The sequence below is a fragment of the Ixodes scapularis genome, unplaced genomic scaffold (assembly GCF_016920785.2).
Source record: "Ixodes scapularis isolate PalLabHiFi unplaced genomic scaffold, ASM1692078v2 ptg001080l_1__unscaffolded, whole genome shotgun sequence".
Lineage (NCBI taxonomy): Eukaryota > Metazoa > Arthropoda > Arachnida > Ixodida > Ixodidae > Ixodes > Ixodes scapularis.
Window position 1 is genome coordinate 570756 of NW_024610096.1, and position 16746 is coordinate 587501.

Here is a 16746-nt window from a genome sequence, read left to right on the forward strand (position 1 = left end):
CGTCCCGCTATTCCCGTCTCTCCTCGTTAGTATAGTGGTCAGTATCCCCGCCTGTCACGCGGGAGACCGGGGTTCGATTCCCCGACGGGGAGCATAATTTTTTTTTTTTTTACCCCCACATTTTTTTTTTTCCTTTATTGAAAAGTCCAGGTTGCGGTAGAGTTCCCGTCCCGCTATTCCCGTCTCTCCTCGTTAGTATAGTGGGGATTCCACTTCCGGCCGCCGCAGCGTACGGACGTGTCAATCATGAGCTCCCCCGGAGCGGTTTCAGCGGCCGCTGGCCGCGGTAACAGGAACTCGGACGCTGTTGCCCAGGAATACCAAGTCATTCTGCCGCCACTTCCAACAGGTACTACAGTTTTGAATACAGTTTTTTTGCATGCCGACGTGAGTGCAAGGCCCTACCGTCTGGAGCATTTTCGCGAGGCCCTTGTCAGCGCGACACTGTTCGCCGAGGTGGTCGCCATGGGGGCGTACCAATACAATCACGTGTGGGCGGTTACCCTCAAGAGTGCCGAAGGAAAAAAGAAGCTGCTCGCCGCCGGCGAGCTGTTCGTCAAGGGGCGCCGGTGTATCGTGGTCGACCCGAGCAACCAGGACACACGCCTGAAGTTACACTGGCTGGTGCACCACGTTCCCGACGATGAAGTGCGAGTGGCCCTGGCACCCTATGGCAAGGTTACGGAAGTCGTCAGAGACCAGTGGCGGGCCGCGGGCGTGTGCTCAACAACGCGCTCGGTGTCACTCAGGCTCAAGGCTGGAGTCACGGTGGACGCCCTCCCACATCAACTGCGTGTCGCCGGCGACCTGGTCCTGGTGGTCGTCCCAGGCAGGGCACCGCTCTGCCTTCGGTGCCGGGGGAAGGGGCACATACGGCGGGAGTGTCGTGTACCGCGTTGTGTGCTCTGTCGACGCTTCGGTCATGACGAGAGCCAGTGCGTTAGGACCTACGCGTCCGTCACGGGGCCCTTAGGAAACGAAGACGAGGCTGAACATCTTATGGACGTGGCCGAGTCCGAAGCAGCTGCCTGCGACGAAGCTGGTGGACCACTTCCAGGGGCAACGCCCCCTGACCGCACCGCTGGGGATAAGAAAGATTTTGAGGGTGAAGGAGAGCAGCGCCTGCAACCTGCAGAGCCAGTAATAGGCGACACCCCTTCGGCGGAGGGCACCAAGACCGCAAGTTCGGTCCCTGCGACGACGTCCTGCAAAAAGCCGGAAGCCATGAGTGTCGAGGTGGCAGGCACCAGCGGCGCTGTCGCCAAGCGAGCTCGTGAAGAAGGCGTCGACGAGAGACCCAACTCCGGTGAGGCCCTCCCCGATGAGCCGCCCCCCAAAACGGCTCCAGTACGCCGGGCAACCGTCAAGCCGAAGCCCAACATTCCGCCGGAAAGACGTGCGTCGGTGATATCGCCCCCATAGCAGCGAGGGCCCGCGCTTGGCTAGGCACCGCTTATCGGACTGGAGACCGACGTGACTCTGACAGGACGGCGGCTTCGCGTCTTCACGGCGAGGCATGTAATGAGGTGTTCGGCGATCCCATGGGTGGGTGCACCGAGCGACGCAGCAAGACTGTGAGTCTGTCGCCGTTCTCAGCGACCCGAGGTAAGCACCATGCGACCCGTCTGCTCTAACTCTTAAATGGCAGTGAACCTTACGATACCTCTCCGCGTCGCGACGTTGAACGTGCGGGGCCTGGGAGCAAGGCGACGACAGTACCAGCTCAGCCGCCTTTTTCTAGAACACGATCTAGACATAGTCGCCGTCCAAGAAACGAAGGTTGAAAGTGTGGAGCAAACGGACCGCATGGTGCAGCCTTTCAGAGCTCGATACAATGTCTGCGTGTGTCACTCTGTTGGAACGTCAGGTGGTTGTGCTCTGTTTCTGCGCAATTCGTTGGGTATTGTTGAAGAGACAGTAACAGTATGCGAAACAGGCCGTTTAGTTGTTTGTGACTTCTCCTTTTCTGGCTCACAGTGGCGGGCAATATGTGTTTACGCGCCAAATCGTGAATATGAACGAAAAGTGTTCTTTGAACGTGTTGAATATTACATAAAATGCGAAAGACTTGTCATTTTGTTGGGTGACTTTAACTGTGTGTGCGCAGCAGAAGACAGAGTGCGCAGGCAGCCTGTTCGGGATCAGAGTGCTCTATTTTTGAACCTGGTAGTGCAAGAGAATAATTTAGAGGATATTGGCTGTGTGTTGTCCCATAGTAATTCTCCCCAGTTTACGCACTTTCAACGTGACAGCCACGCTCGCTTGGATAGGGCGTACGTCTCTGCGTGTCTTGTTCCACTGTGTGAAAACTATGAAGTTAAGAACGTATCTTTTAGTGACCATAGTTTAGTCCTCTTTACAATTGGGCGAAAAGAAGTAAAATCACGGTTTAACTGGGATCTTTGGAAATTTAATGATAAGCTTCTGAATGATAAAACTTTTACGAATGATATCAAAGAACGCATTGGACAAATGCTGGCGTCTGGGACGCGAAACTTTGCTGAACTTTGGGAGCAGTTCAAGAATGACGTTAAAATAAGAGCGATCGAAAGATCATGTATTTTACGCCGGCAAGAAAAAGAGAAAGAAAAAGAGTTGCAGTGTCAGCTAGATTTCGTATTAAGCATGGAGAGCGCGCAACCCGGAAAGTTTACAAAAGAAATTAAACAAGTTAAAAGCAAACTGGAACTTATTGATGTAGAAAGATACAAAGGAGCTGCGATAAGAGCCCGCGCCGAGCGTCTGTGGTTGGGTGAAACACCGACCAAGCGCTCGCTTAGCGATGAAAAGAGATACGCATCACAAAATAACATAATAGAAATACAGTACGGCGCCTCCATGACTCGCGAAAAAGAACTAATTGAGAGCGCATTCGTGGAACATTATCAAGATCTTCTGGGGCATAGTAAGCGTGTAGAAGAAGGATTTGATCGCGAGTTTCTACCACTCATGCCCAAGTTAGATGCCGAAGTTAAAGCGAGTCTCGAGGTACCAATTAGTCTGCAAGAAATTGAACGGGCAATCGATGAACTAACTCCTGGAAAGTCGCCGGGGCCCGACGGCTTAGGCGCTGCTTTTTACAAAGCATTCAAAAGCGATGTAGCTGTGGCTTTACACCGCGTGGTAATGGAAGCGTATGACAAAAAAGAGCTGCCACCGTCTTTCCGTAAAACTCATATCGTTTTAATACCTAAGTTTGACGATCCAGCGAAGCTTTTATCGGTGAAGTCCTACCGCCCCATAAGTCTGACCAACGTAGATTATAAAGTGTTCATGAAGGTTTTAGCAAGAAGGTTACAAGGCGTCATATCATCAATTGTTGGGCCTCATCAAACATGTGGAATTAAGGGACGAACGATTTTCACCAATATCCATGTCGCGAGAAGTATTTTAGAGTGTTGCGATGCATTTCAAGGGCGAGTAGCCATGCTGCAACTCGACTTGGAAAAGGCTTTCGATCGCGTTGTGCATGATGTTCTTTTCCGCATTTTAGAGCACGTCAATGTTGGCTCGGTAATTCTAGAGGGGGTTAAGATGTCGTACACGGACTGTTTTTCGAGCATTATTATTAATAGGGAAGTTAGTAAAAGTTTTCAAGTTCAGTCGTCGGTTAGACAGGGGTGCCCGTTATCACCCCTGTTGTTTGCTGTTTACCTCGAACCGTTTTGTTTAAAGCTTTTGTATAATGAACGGATAAGGGGCTTTCGGTTGATGTCGAGTGAAGTTAAGGTTCTTGCCTACGCGGATGATATAGCTGTTTTCTGTGAGGATACAGAAAGTGTTAGAGAAGTCGTAAGGGTGGCTAATTTATTTTGTAAGTTGTCAGGTAGTGTCGTCAATTGGGGCAAGTGCGTGGGATTTTGGCACGGCAGCTGGGAAAGTGCACCTCGTGTTTTCGAAAATATTCAATGGACCCGTTCACCGGCAAAGTACCTCGGGGTGCCACTCGAGCATTACCGTGACACCACGGAGTATTGGAAAGAGGAAATCGAAGAGGTCCGAGCGAAAACACTCAAGTGGGGGGGTCGTGATTTGTCAATGTTTTCTCGCTCGACAGTTTGTAACCTTTTTATTGTGGCTAAAGTCTGGTATGTGCTTCAAGCCCTCTGGATGACGAGGGCCAGCGTTCAGAAATTGCATAGAGTCTTTGCAGTTTTCGTTTGGGGATCTGGGTGGGAACGCACTAGTCGTACCAACCTGTTTCGCTCTGTGCAAAGTGGGGGGTTGGGATTAGCCCATTTGTTTCTTCGGCAGGTTGTGGCCCGTTTTATTTTCTTGCGTGATCAGAGGGATTTATTTTTGAGGACTGTATTGCAAGTTCGCCTCTGTCATGCGTTACCCGATTTTGTTGTCTCGTCTAGTAAGGTTGATTGTCCTGGGGTGCGTGGTTTTCTGCATGAAGTTGTCCGAGCCTTCCAGTTCCTGAAGGTGCGTTTTTCATTGGAGTACCTGAGTGTTGTATCGCGAAAGCGTTTGTACAGAGACTTGGTAGATGTGGTGTTGCCTGAGCCTCTTTACCGATCTTCTTATTGCGCTGGCCCTGGCAAAGATGTTCTCAAAAGAGTGAAAAAAATGCCTGTTAGGCCATCTGTAAAAACGTTCTTTTTTCAACTGCATAGTGGCACACTCCCTGTTAAACCCTGGCTGGAGGAAAAAGGAATATTTGTTCCCTGGTCAGTTAACTGTTTGTTATGTCGAAAACCAGAAACTATAAACCACATCTTCTTGGACTGCTGGGATGCAGTATTCCATTGGGACATTTTACAACGAACTCTGAAAAAGGATCTGCCAATAACAGAGTATGGCATTCGTTTCCTCCCCACTAGCAGTGAAGGGGGCGTGCCCTATGACATGTTCATGGTATTGAGCCTGCACAGTATGTGGCGAACAAGAATGGCCGTGCGACACGCGGACGCAGATGCGCGTCCCGTGAGGGACTATTTTATTGAAAGTGTTGCGTACATCAGGGAAGTGTACAAAGCCCAAGAGGAGCAGCCTGAATGGCTGCCTGTGATGGATACTCTGGTCGCCCTGAAGGCATTTTAAACCATTTGCGCCGGCCTAAGAAGGACGGGCGTTTTTTAACATTCGTGTTCTGTGTGTTGCATGTATTTGTTTGGTATGCTAAGCAGGCAATAAAAAAAAAAAAAAAAAAAAAAAAAAAAAAAAAAAAAAAAAATCCTCGTTAGTATAGTGGTCAGTATCCCCGCCTGTCACGCGGGAGACCGGGGTTCGATTCCCCGACGGGGAGCATAATTTTTTTTTTTTTTTACCCCCACATTTTTTTTTTCCTTTATTGAAAAGTCCAGGTTGCGGTAGAGTTCCCGTCCCGCTATTCCCGTCTCTCCTCGTTAGTATAGATTCTGCTTCTGGCACTCGCCGAGAACGGTTGCAGGATGGCTGGCTCCAGCGGAGCTGCGACAACGGCCCTTGATGGCCGTGGAACTACTGTTTTTCATGCCTCAACGTCAACCGCTGAAGAATACAAGGTTGTTTTGCCTTCGATGCCCACCGGGCCAACTTTTTTGAACTCCGTGATTCTTCACTGCGACCTGAAGGGACGGCCCTACCGCATCGAGGATTTTCGCCAGGAGCTGAAACGGACCGGCGCCTTGCCAGACATCGTCTCGCTCGGCGCCTTCCAGATGAACCATGTGTGGTTAGCAACGCTTCGCACGCCGGAAGCCAAGGAACGCCTCCTCAACGTCAAGGAAATCAAGGTGAAGGGCCTCCGCTGCCTCGTCATTGACCCCTGTACCACCGAGATTCGCCTTCGCATCCACTGGGTGCCGTTCCACGTACCCGACGATGCGGTTCGAAAACTTTTCGAGCCGTACGGCAAGGTCAAGGAAGTTGGACGTGAGAAGTGGCGCGTCAGCGGTTTTGAGGGCATCGAATCTACCACTCGGTTCGTTCGCATGACCCTGAAGAGCGATGCCACACCCGACGGGATGCCCCACCAGCTCCGTCTTCAAGGTGCGAACACCCTCATCGTCATCCCCGGAAGAGCGCCGGTCTGCCTGCGATGCAAGCGCCCCGGGCACATCAGGCGCGACTGCCGCGTGCCGAAGTGCACGGAGTGCTTCCGCTTCGGCCACGAGAAGGAGGACTGCGTGCGGACGTACGCCGGCGTCACCGGCGCAGCTGAGACGGACGAGCCATCCCCGTTCATCATGGAGGCGGAGGACGCCGAACTGGCGGCGTGTGGCCTCAACAGCGACGCCCCCCAGACCTCCGAACAACATCAGGAGCAACGCGCCGGGGCCGACGGTAACGACGGCAACGAGCCGGCAACTAGCACCCCGACGGAGGAAGGTGCTGCGCCTTCTCCTGCGGCGACGTCGCCCGAGGCCGTCGTGGCTGCGCCTCCCGCTGTCCTCCCACCCAGCAAGGATGCCGAAGACACCGACGACATGGACGAGACTGCGGACTCCTCCAAGCGTGGTCGCGACGGGGAGGGCGCCGCCATGACACCGGTCCCGAACCAGGGGTGGAAAACGAGCAAGCGCGGCAGGTACAAGCGTCTACCTGGCAGCCCCGCGGACGGCGGGCCACGCCGCGACAGCCAGTAAGGCGGCAACGCCTGGTTCATGAACTTTCGTGCGGGTTTTCAAGGCAAGTGTCCCGTCATAGCCTTTTTTATGATTTGCACGCTTGAACCGGCCATCACGGTCGCATCGTTAAATGTTCGCGGTTTCAACATGCGGAAGAAACAATATCAAGTACAACGTTTGTTGGAAAGCCAGAAACCCGATTTCTTGGCGATGCAGGAAACCAAGATGGCCGAGGAAGAGCAGGTGACGAATGCACTTAAGCCCTTTTTATCTTCGTACGAAGTTTGTGTTACGCACGCTGTCGGTTTATCGGGTGGTTGCTTTTTGTTCTTAAAAAAATCGTTGTCCTTGTTCGAGTTATCAGTAACTACCGACATGGAAGGTCGTTTTATTTTGTGTGACTTTTTGTTTGCGGCAGTTCATTGGCGGCTTATCTGTGTATATGCCCCCAATACGGTGAAAGACCGAGTTTCCTTTTTTTCTGGCTTGCGCCGTTTTGTAGATTGTAAGAGGACAGTTGTGTTGTGCGGGGATTTTAACTGCGTCGTTCAGGCGATAGACAGGCTGCCGTCTGGGCAGCGCCCCGACAGAAGCGCGACGATATTAAAAGAGTTGCTCGAAGATTTCGATCTGGTAGACGCTGGGAGTGTTAGAAACGAAACGCGGGAGATGCGTTTCACACACTTTCAGGCGTCCTCCCACGCTCGCTTAGACAGGATTTACGTTTCGGCCTCCGTGGCAGCGTTGTTAACAAAGTATCGCGTCACACCAGTGTTTTTCTCCGACCATTGCTTGGTTGCGACAACGATCGGGAATAAGGCGCGGCCGAAGGCGAAGTTTGAGTGGAAGCTTTGGAAGCTGAACACGAAGCTGCTTGACGACGGACATTTTGTTAAGGGCGCCGGTGACATTATTAAGTCGGGTTTTGAAAACGCTGAAGAGGACATTTTTGAGGCATGGGAGACCGCAAAGCAGGAAGTGAAGATGCTTGCGATAGAGAGGTCGTCTCTTTTGGCCCACGAAGCGCGTCAAGCTGAACGGAGTTTAAACGCCGATCTGCTGGCGCTCTCTAGAGCGGAGTGTGCAAACCCCGGCGTCTGTTTAAAGGATTTGGACAACGTTAAGGAGCGCCTAGAACAGCTGCATCGAGAACGTTACCGCGGCGCCGTGGTTCGAGCCCGGGCGGAGAAATACCTCATGGGCGAGCAGCCAACGAAACGAGCCTTAGCAGACGAAAAGCGGTACGCCGTGCGAAACGAGATAGCGGAAATTGAAGTTGACGGCGTTACGCGCACATGTCCACGCAGTATTCAGCAGGCGTTTGTGGCTCACTACAAGCAGCTTTTTGAGAGCCCAGTTCAAGGGAAAGGGGCCCCCGCGTGGGTCAAGCTGCTTGAGGCGCTGCCGCAGTTAGCTGAAGAGGAGGCGGAAAGCCTGTCTCAGCCGATCACTCTACAAGAGGTCGAACGGGCGATAGACGACCTGCCAAACTCGAAAACGCCGGGACCCGATGGAATAAGTGCCGAGTTTTTCAAGAAATTCAAGGGCGTACTCGCCAGTTTATTGTTACAAGTTTTTGGTAAAGCGTATGAGCGGAAAATGTTACCGCCTTCTTATACGCGAACACATACTGTTTTTATACCAAAAAGTGACGACGTCGCTAAACTACGGCGAATCACTGGTTACCGCCCGATCACCCTGTGTAACGTAGATTACAAAGTTTTTGCAAAGATTTTAGCGCGACGTTTTCAAAGTGTTGCTTGCAAACTTATCGGGGAACACCAAACGTGTGGGATCCAGGGCCGGAGCATCACGACGAACGTGCATGTCGCGCGCAGTGTCTTGGAAGCGAGTGATGCGGGCATGGGCCAAGTAGCCATGCTCCAAATAGACTTGGACAAGGCCTTCGATCGTGTCAGGCACGACGTCCTTTTTGATGTTTTAAATCGTGTGAACGTCGGAGACGTTATTTTGGAAGGTGCCAAAATGGCCTATAAAGATTGCACCACACGTCTCGTCATAAACAAAGAGGTGACCGAGCCGATTTTCGTGCGAACGTCCGTGAGGCAGGGATGTCCCATGTCGCCGCTTTTATTTAATTTGTATTTGGAGCTCTTTTGTTTAAGCGTCTTGAACAGTAAGGATTGTCGGGGTTTTCGGCTGGAAAATGCCGAGGTAAAAGTTATAAGTTACGCAGATGACGTCGCAGTGTTTTCCAGCGATAAGAAAAGTGTCAGTGCCGCGGTGTCTTTGGCAAAGGCTTTCTGTGACGCGACCGGCGCTGCCATAAACTGGGACAAGTGCCGCGGGTTTTGGCACGGCGCATGGGCCACAACGCCTTCGGAGTACGAAGGCGTTAGCTGGGACCGCGTGCCCTGCGCATACCTGGGCGTACCTCTAAATTGCTACCGCAGCAGCAAAACATTTTGGTCGGGGGTCGCCGCCGATCTGGACAGCCGTGCTTCTCGTTGGAAGCACCGTGATCTGTCCATCTTTGCGAGGGCGGCAGTTTGCAATATTTTTCTGATTTCAAAGATGTGGTATGTTTTGCAAGCCATACATTGTGCACGTGTTAACGTTCAGAAGTTTCACCGTGTTTTTGCTTTGTTCATCTGGGGGTCTAACTGGGAACCCATGAGGAGGGACAATCTTTTTCACCGGGTACGCCACGGGGGGCTTGGGCTGTCCCATTTGTTTGTTAAACAGCTAGTATCGCGTTTCTTTTTTCTGCGAGACCAGGAGCAACCGTTCATCCGCACCTTCATCCAGACAAAACTGTCTCCTCATTTGCCATCCTTTCTGGTTTCCTCTTGCGGCGTCGAGCCAACAAGACTCGTGGGATTTCAAAAGGAGGTTGTTGAATCAGTTCGCTTTTTGTCTGCACGTTTTTCTTTGGAGTACTTGTCTCTAGTGAGCAAGAAAGCGCTCGCGCGCGATTTGGTGGTCAGTTTGTTCCCGACACCAATGTATCGAACACTTTTCTGTAATGGCGGCCACGATGTGTTAAATCGAGTGAAGCGTATGTGCGTACCACATTCAGTGAAAACGTTTTTTTTTAAGCTACATACCAATACGTTGCCGGTCAAGGTGTGGCTAAGGGAAAAGGGTATTGATGTCCCGTGGACGGTCGATTGCCTTTTATGCAAGCAACCTGAAACTATTGAGCATGTTTTCATTTTTTGCATGGATGCGGTCTTTTTCTGGGATGTGCTTCAGCGCACGCTAAAGAAAGAGCTGCGAGTCACCCCATCAGGTATTCGTTTCTTGGACGTGACGAATGACGACTGTGTGCCTTTTGACATGTTTTTTCTTTTGGGCCTTTGTAGTATTTGGCGCTCGCGCATGGCAGTAAGGCATGCCGACCCCAATGTCAAAGAAGTACGCTTCTATTTTTTCTCACTAGTAAAGCAAGTTGAGAGTGTTTTTTCTACGCGCGAGCCTAAGCCCGGGTGGCTAGGTCTTTGTAAAGCTCTTTTAGAAATGAGAGCCTTTTAACGTGCCCTGCAGAAGACTTGCAGCGCTTTTTTAAATTGAACTGACATGTGCTGTTCCAGTTGCAATAAAGAAAAAAAAAAAAAAAAAAAAAAAAAAAAACTCCTCGTTAGTATAGTGGTCAGTATCCCCGCCTGTCACGCGGGAGACCGGGGTTCGATTCCCCGACGGGGAGCATAATTTTTTTTTTTTTTACCCCCACATTTTTTTTTTCCTTTATTGAAAAGTCCAGGTTGCGGTAGAGTTCCCGTCCCGCTATTCCCGTCTCTCCTCGTTAGTATAGTGGTCAGTATCCCCGCCTGTCACGCGGGAGACCGGGGTTCGATTCCCCGACGGGGAGCATAATTTTTTTTTTTTTTACCCCCACATTTTTTTTTTCCTTTATTGAAAAGTCCAGGTTGCGGTAGAGTTCCCGTCCCGCTATTCCCGTCTCTCCTCGTTAGTATGATTCTGCTTCTGGCACTCGCCGAGAACGGTCGCAGGATGGCTGGCTCCAGCGGAGCTGCGACAACGGCCCTTGATGGCCGTGGAACTACTGTTTTTCATGCCTCAACGTCAACCGCTGAAGAATACAAGGTTGTTTTGCCTTCGATGCCCACCGGGCCAACTTTTTTGAACTCCGTGATTCTTCACTGCGACCTGAAGGGACGGCCCTACCGCATCGAGGATTTTCGCCAGGAGCTGAAACGGACCGGCGCCTTGCCAGACATCGTCTCGCTCGGCGCCTTCCAGATGAACCATGTGTGGTTAGCAACGCTTCGCACGCCGGAAGCCAAGGAACGCCTCCTCAACGTCAAGGAAATCAAGGTGAAGGGCCTCCGCTGCCTCGTCATTGACCCCTGTACCACCGAGATTCGCCTTCGCATCCACTGGGTGCCGTTCCACGTACCCGACGATGCGGTTCGAAAGCTTTTCGAGCCGTACGGCAAGGTCAAGGAAGTTGGACGTGAGAAGTGGCGCGTCAGCGGTTTTGAGGGCATCGAATCTACCACTCGGTTCGTTCGCATGACCCTGAAGAGCGATGCCACACCCGACGGGATGCCCCACCAGCTCCGTCTTCAAGGTGCGAACACCCTCATCGTCATCCCCGGAAGAGCGCCGGTCTGCCTGCGATGCAAGCGCCCCGGGCACATCAGGCGCGACTGCCGCGTGCCGAAGTGCACGGAGTGCTTCCGCTTCGGCCACGAGAAGGAGGACTGCGTGCGGACGTACGCCGGCGTCACCGGCGCAGTTGAGGCGGACGAGCCATCCCCGTTCATCATGGAGGCGGAGGACGCCGAACTGGCGGCGTGTGGCCTCAACAGCGACGCCCCCCAGACCTCCGAACAACATCAGGAGCAACGCGCCGGGGCCGACGGTAACGACGGCAACGAGCCGGCAACTAGCACCCCGACGGAGGAAGGTGCTGCGCCTTCTCCTGCGGCGACGTCGCCCGAGGCCGTCGTGGCTGCGCCTCCCGCTGTCCTCCCACCCAGCAAGGATGCCGAAGACACCGTCGACATGGACGAGACTGCGGACTCCTCCAAGCGTGGTCGCGACGGGGAGGGCGCCGCCATGACACCGGTCCCGAACCAGGGGTGGAAAACGAGCAAGCGCGGCAGGTACAAGCGTCTACCTGGCAGCCCCGCGGACAGCGGGCCACGCCGCGACAGCCAGTAAGGCGGCAACGCCTGGTTCATGAACTTTCGTGCGGGTTTTCAAGGCAAGTGTCCCGTCATAGCCTTTTTTATGATTTGCACGCTTGAACCGGCCATCACGGTCGCATCGTTAAATGTTCGCGGTTTCAACATGCGGAAGAAACAATATCAAGTACAACGTTTGTTGGAAAGCCAGAAACCCGATTTCTTGGCGATGCAGGAAACCAAGATGGCCGAGGAAGAGCAGGTGACGAATGCACTTAAGCCCTTTTTATCTTCGTACGAAGTTTGTGTTACGCACGCTGTAGGTTTATCGGGTGGTTGCTTTTTGTTCTTAAAAAAATCGTTGGCCTTGTTCGAGTTATCAGTAACTACCGACATGGAAGGTCGTTTTATTTTGTGTGACTTTTTGTTTGCGGCAGTTCATTGGCGGCTTATCTGTGTATATGCCCCCAATACGGTGAAAGACCGAGTTTCCTTTTTTTCTGGCTTGCGCCGTTTTGTAGATTGTAAGAGGACAGTTGTGTTGTGCGGGGATTTTAACTGCGTCGTTCAGGCGATAGACAGGCTGCCGTCTGGGCAGCGCCCCGATAGAAGCGCGACGATATTAAAAGAGTTGCTCGAAGATTTCGATCTGGTAGACGCTGGGAGTGTTAGAAACGAAACGCGGGAGATGCGTTTCACACACTTTCAGGCGTCCTCCCACGCTCGCTTAGACAGGATTTACGTTTCGGCCTCCGTGGCAGCGTTGTTAACAAAGTATCGCGTCACACCAGTGTTTTTCTCCGACCATTGCTTGGTTGCGACAACGATCGGGAATAAGGCGCGGCCGAAGGCCAAGTTTGAGTGGAAGCTTTGGAAGCTGAACACGAAGCTGCTTGACGACGGACATTTTGTTAAGGGCGCCGGTGACATTTTTAAGTCGGGTTTTGAAAACGCTGAAGAGGACATTTTTGAGGCATGGGAGACCGCAAAGCAGGAAGTGAAGATGCTTGCGATAGAGAGGTCGTCTCTTTTGGCCCACGAAGCGCGTCAAGCTGAACGGAGTTTAAACGCCGATCTGCTGGCGCTCTCTAGAGCGGAGTGTGCAAACCCCGGCGTCTGTTTAAAGGATTTGGACAACGTTAAGGAGCGCCTAGAACAGCTGCATCGAGAACGTTACCGCGGCGCCGTGGTTCGAGCCCGGGCGGAGAAATACCTCATGGGCGAGCAGCCAACGAAACGAGCCTTAGCAGACGAAAAGCGGTACGCCGTGCGAAACGAGATAGCGGAAATTGAAGTTGACGGCGTTACGCGCACATGTCCACGCAGTATTCAGCAGGCGTTTGTGGCTCACTACAAGCAGCTTTTTGAGAGCCCAGTTCAAGGGAAAGGGGCCCCCGCGTGGGTCAAGCTGCTTGAGGCGCTGCCGCAGTTAGCTGAAGAGGAGGCGGAAAGCCTGTCTCAGCCGATCACTCTTCAAGAGGTCGAACGGGCGATAGACGACCTGCCAAACTCGAAAACGCCGGGACCCGATGGAGTAAGTGCCGAGTTTTTCAAGAAATTCAAGGGCGTACTCGCCAGTTTATTGTTACAAGTTTTTGGTAAAGCGTATGAGCGGAAAATGTTACCGCCTTCTTATACGCGAACACATACTGTTTTTATACCAAAAAGTGACGACGTCGCTAAACTACGGCGAATCACTGGTTACCGCCCGATCACCCTGTGTAACGTAGATTACAAAGTTTTTGCAAAGATTTTAGCGCGACGTTTTCAAAGTGTTGCTTGCAAACTTATCGGGGAACACCAAACGTGTGGGATCCAGGGCCGGAGCATCACGACGAACGTGCATGTCGCGCGCAGTGTCTTGGAAGCGTGTGATGCGGGCATGGGCCAAGTAGCCATGCTCCAAATAGACTTGGACAAGGCCTTCGATCGTGTCAGGCACGACGTCCTTTTTGATGTTTTAAATCGTGTGAACGTCGGAGACGTTATTTTGGAAGGTGCCAAAATGGCCTATAAAGATTGCACCACACGTCTCGTCATAAACAAAGAGGTGACCGAGCCGATTTTCGTGCGAACGTCCGTGAGGCAGGGATGTCCCATGTCGCCGCTTTTATTTAATTTGTATTTGGAGCTCTTTTGTTTAAGCGTCTTGAACAGTAAGGATTGTCGGGGTTTTCGGCTGGAAAATGCCGAGGTAAAAGTTATAAGTTACGCAGATGACGTCGCAGTGTTTTCCAGCGATAAGAAAAGTGTCAGTGCCGCGGTGTCTTTGGCAAAGGCTTTCTGTGACGCGACCGGCGCTGCCATAAACTGGGACAAGTGCCGCGGGTTTTGGCACGGCGCATGGGCCACAACGCCTTCGGAGTACGAAGGCGTTAGCTGGGACCGCGTGCCCTGCGCATACCTGGGCGTACCTCTAAATTGCTACCGCAGCAGCAAAACATTTTGGTCGGGGGTCGCCGCCGATCTGGACAGCCGTGCTTCTCGTTGGAGGCACCGTGATCTGTCCATCTTTGCGAGGGCGGCAGTTTGCAATATTTTTCTGATTTCAAAGATGTGGTATGTTTTGCAAGCCATACATTGTGCACGTGTTAACGTTCAGAAGTTTCACCGTGTTTTTGCTTTGTTCATCTGGGGGTCTAACTGGGAACCCATGAGGAGGGACAATCTTTTTCACCGGGTACGCCACGGGGGGCTTGGGCTGTCCCATTTGTTTGTTAAACAGCTAGTATCGCGTTTCTTTTTTCTGCGAGACCAGGAGCAACCGTTCATCCGCACCTTCATCCAGACAAAACTGTCTCCTCATTTGCCATCCTTTCTTGTTTCCTCTTGCGGCGGCGAGCCAACAAGACTCGTGGGATTTCAAAAGGAGGTTGTTGAATCAGTTCGCTTTTTGTCTGCACGTTTTTCTTTGGAGTACTTGTCTCTAGTGAGCAAGAAAGCGCTCGCGCGCGATTTGGTGGTCAGTTTGTTCCCGACACCAATGTATCGAACACTTTTCTGTAATGGCGGCCACGATGTGTTAAATCGAGTGAAGCGTATGTGCGTACCACATTCAGTGAAAACTTTTTTTTTTAAGCTACACACCAATACGTTGCCGGTCAAGGTGTGGCTAAGGGAAAAGGGTATTGATGTCCCGTGGACGGTCGATTGCCTTTTATGCAAGCAACCTGAAACTATTGAGCATGTTTTCATTTTTTGCATGGATGCGGTCTTTTTCTGGGATGTGCTTCAGCGCACGCTAAAGAAAGAGCTGCGAGTCACCCCATCAGGTATTCGTTTCTTGGACGTGACGAATGACGACTGTGTGCCTTTTGACATGTTTTTTCTTTTGGGCCTTTGTAGTATTTGGCGCTCGCGCATGGCAGTAAGGCATGCCGACCCCAATGTCAAAGAAGTACGCTTCTATTTTTTCTCACTAGTAAAGCAAGTTGAGAGTGTTTTTTCTACGCGCGAGCCTAAGCCCGGGTGGCTAGGTCTTTGTAAATCTCTCTTAGAAATGAGAGCCTTTTAACGTGCCCTGCAGAAGACTTGCAGCGCTTTTTTAAATTGAACTGACATGTGCTGTTCCAGTTGCAATAAAGAAAAAAAAAAAAAAAAAAAAAAACTCCTCGTTAGTATAGTGGTCAGTATCCCCGCCTGTCACGCGGGAGACCGGGGTTCGATTCCCCGACGGGGAGCATAATTTTTTTTTTTTTTACCCCCACATTTTTTTTTTTCCTTTATTGAAAAGTCCTGGTTGCGGTAGAGTTCCCGTCCCGCTATTCCCGTCTCTCCTCGTTAGTATAGTGGTCAGTATCCCCGCCTGTCACGCGGGAGACCGGGGTTCGATTCCCCGACCAGGAGCATATTTTTTTTTCTTACACCAAGTTTTTTGTTTTACTTTATTGAAAAGTCCATGCTGCGCTAGAGTTCCCGTCCCGCTATTCCCGTCTCTCCTCGTTAGTATAGAGATTCGACTTCCGGCTGCCGAACGCGTCGGACGTTCTTATCATGAGCTCCGTCGGAGCGGTTTCAGCGGCCCAGTCGGGCCGCGGTAACAGGAATGCTGACGCTGCATCACAGGAGTATGAAATCATTTTGCCGTCGCTGCCATCAGGACCATCTGTTCTACACACGGCATTTTTGCATGCCGACACGAAAGCTCGGCCCTATCGTCTTGAGCATTTTCGGGACGCCCTTGCACGTGTTGCACTTCTCCCAGAGGTGCTCGCTTTGGGGGCGTATCAGTACAATCACGTTTGGGCTGTCACCTTCAAGAGCGCCGAGGGGAAAAAGAAGCTGCAAGCCGTCGCAGACTTCAAAGTCAAGGACGGCCGCTGCGTCGTGGTGGACCCGAGTAACCAGGACACCCGGCTCAAGCTCCACTGGCTGCTGCATCACGTCCCTGACGAAGAGGTACGGGCGGCCCTGGCGCCTTTTGGAAAAGTGACAGGAATCACAAGAGACAAGTGGCGCGTCCCAGGATGCCCGGACATGGGGTCGACAACGCGGTCGGTGTCCCTCAAGTTGGGGCCTGGTGTCACGGTGGACGACCTCCCCCATCAACTGCGTATCGCCGGCGACCTAGTGTTAGTAGTGGTGCCTGGCAGAGCCCCGCTCTGCCTACGGTGCAAGGGCAAGGGCCACATTCGGAGGGAGTGCCGAGTACCGCGCTGTGCGCTCTGCCGTCGCTTTGGCCACGACGAGAGCCAGTGCGTCCGAACCTACGCAAGCGTCGCAGGACCCGTGGGGAGCGACGATAACTTGGAGCACCTCATGGACGTGGCCGATGCCGAGGAGGCCGCCTCGGGTACTTCCGACAGGGCAGCCCCAAAAGCGGACGTTACACCAGCACCTGAAGGTGACGGGACGAAAGGCACGGTTGACGCGGCACCTGGTACGGACGCTACGAGGCAAGCTGGGCGGTCAGAGGTTCCTACGGCAGAGAACGTTACACCGAGCGGCGCAGAAATCAGCGTCGTTAAGGACTCTGCCGTTGACGGATCCATGGTTGACGTGGAGGCCTCGGCAAGTGGCCTTACCACCAAAAGGACTCACGAGGACGCCAGCACGGGCCCCAGCGTGTCAAACCACGA

General features: G+C 52.3%; 1 protein-coding gene and 5 non-coding genes across 6 annotated transcripts; all 6 read left to right on the forward strand.

Moving 5' to 3' along the window:
• The first annotated feature begins 20 nt into the window (after positions 1 to 20).
• Trnad-guc lies at positions 21 to 92 on the forward strand. Its single transcript has one exon. It is a non-coding gene; the product is annotated as a tRNA-Asp (tRNA).
• Positions 93 to 246: 154 nt separating this feature from the next.
• Positions 247 to 1610, forward strand: LOC115308768. Its single transcript, XM_042288084.1, has one exon. It carries the CDS (start codon positions 247 to 249, stop codon positions 1420 to 1422), a length of 1176 nt encoding a protein of 391 aa, XP_042144018.1. The 3' UTR covers positions 1423 to 1610.
• A 3569-nt stretch (positions 1611 to 5179) lies between these two features.
• Positions 5180 to 5251, forward strand: Trnad-guc. Its single transcript has one exon. It is a non-coding gene; the product is annotated as a tRNA-Asp (tRNA).
• Positions 5252 to 10149: 4898 nt separating this feature from the next.
• Positions 10150 to 10221, forward strand: Trnad-guc. The gene has a single exon. It is a non-coding gene; the product is annotated as a tRNA-Asp (tRNA).
• A 93-nt stretch (positions 10222 to 10314) lies between these two features.
• Trnad-guc lies at positions 10315 to 10386 on the forward strand. Its single transcript has one exon. It is a non-coding gene; the product is annotated as a tRNA-Asp (tRNA).
• A 4890-nt stretch (positions 10387 to 15276) lies between these two features.
• On the forward strand, positions 15277 to 15348 carry Trnad-guc. The gene has a single exon. It is a non-coding gene; the product is annotated as a tRNA-Asp (tRNA).
• The last annotated feature ends 1398 nt before the right edge of the window (positions 15349 to 16746 follow it).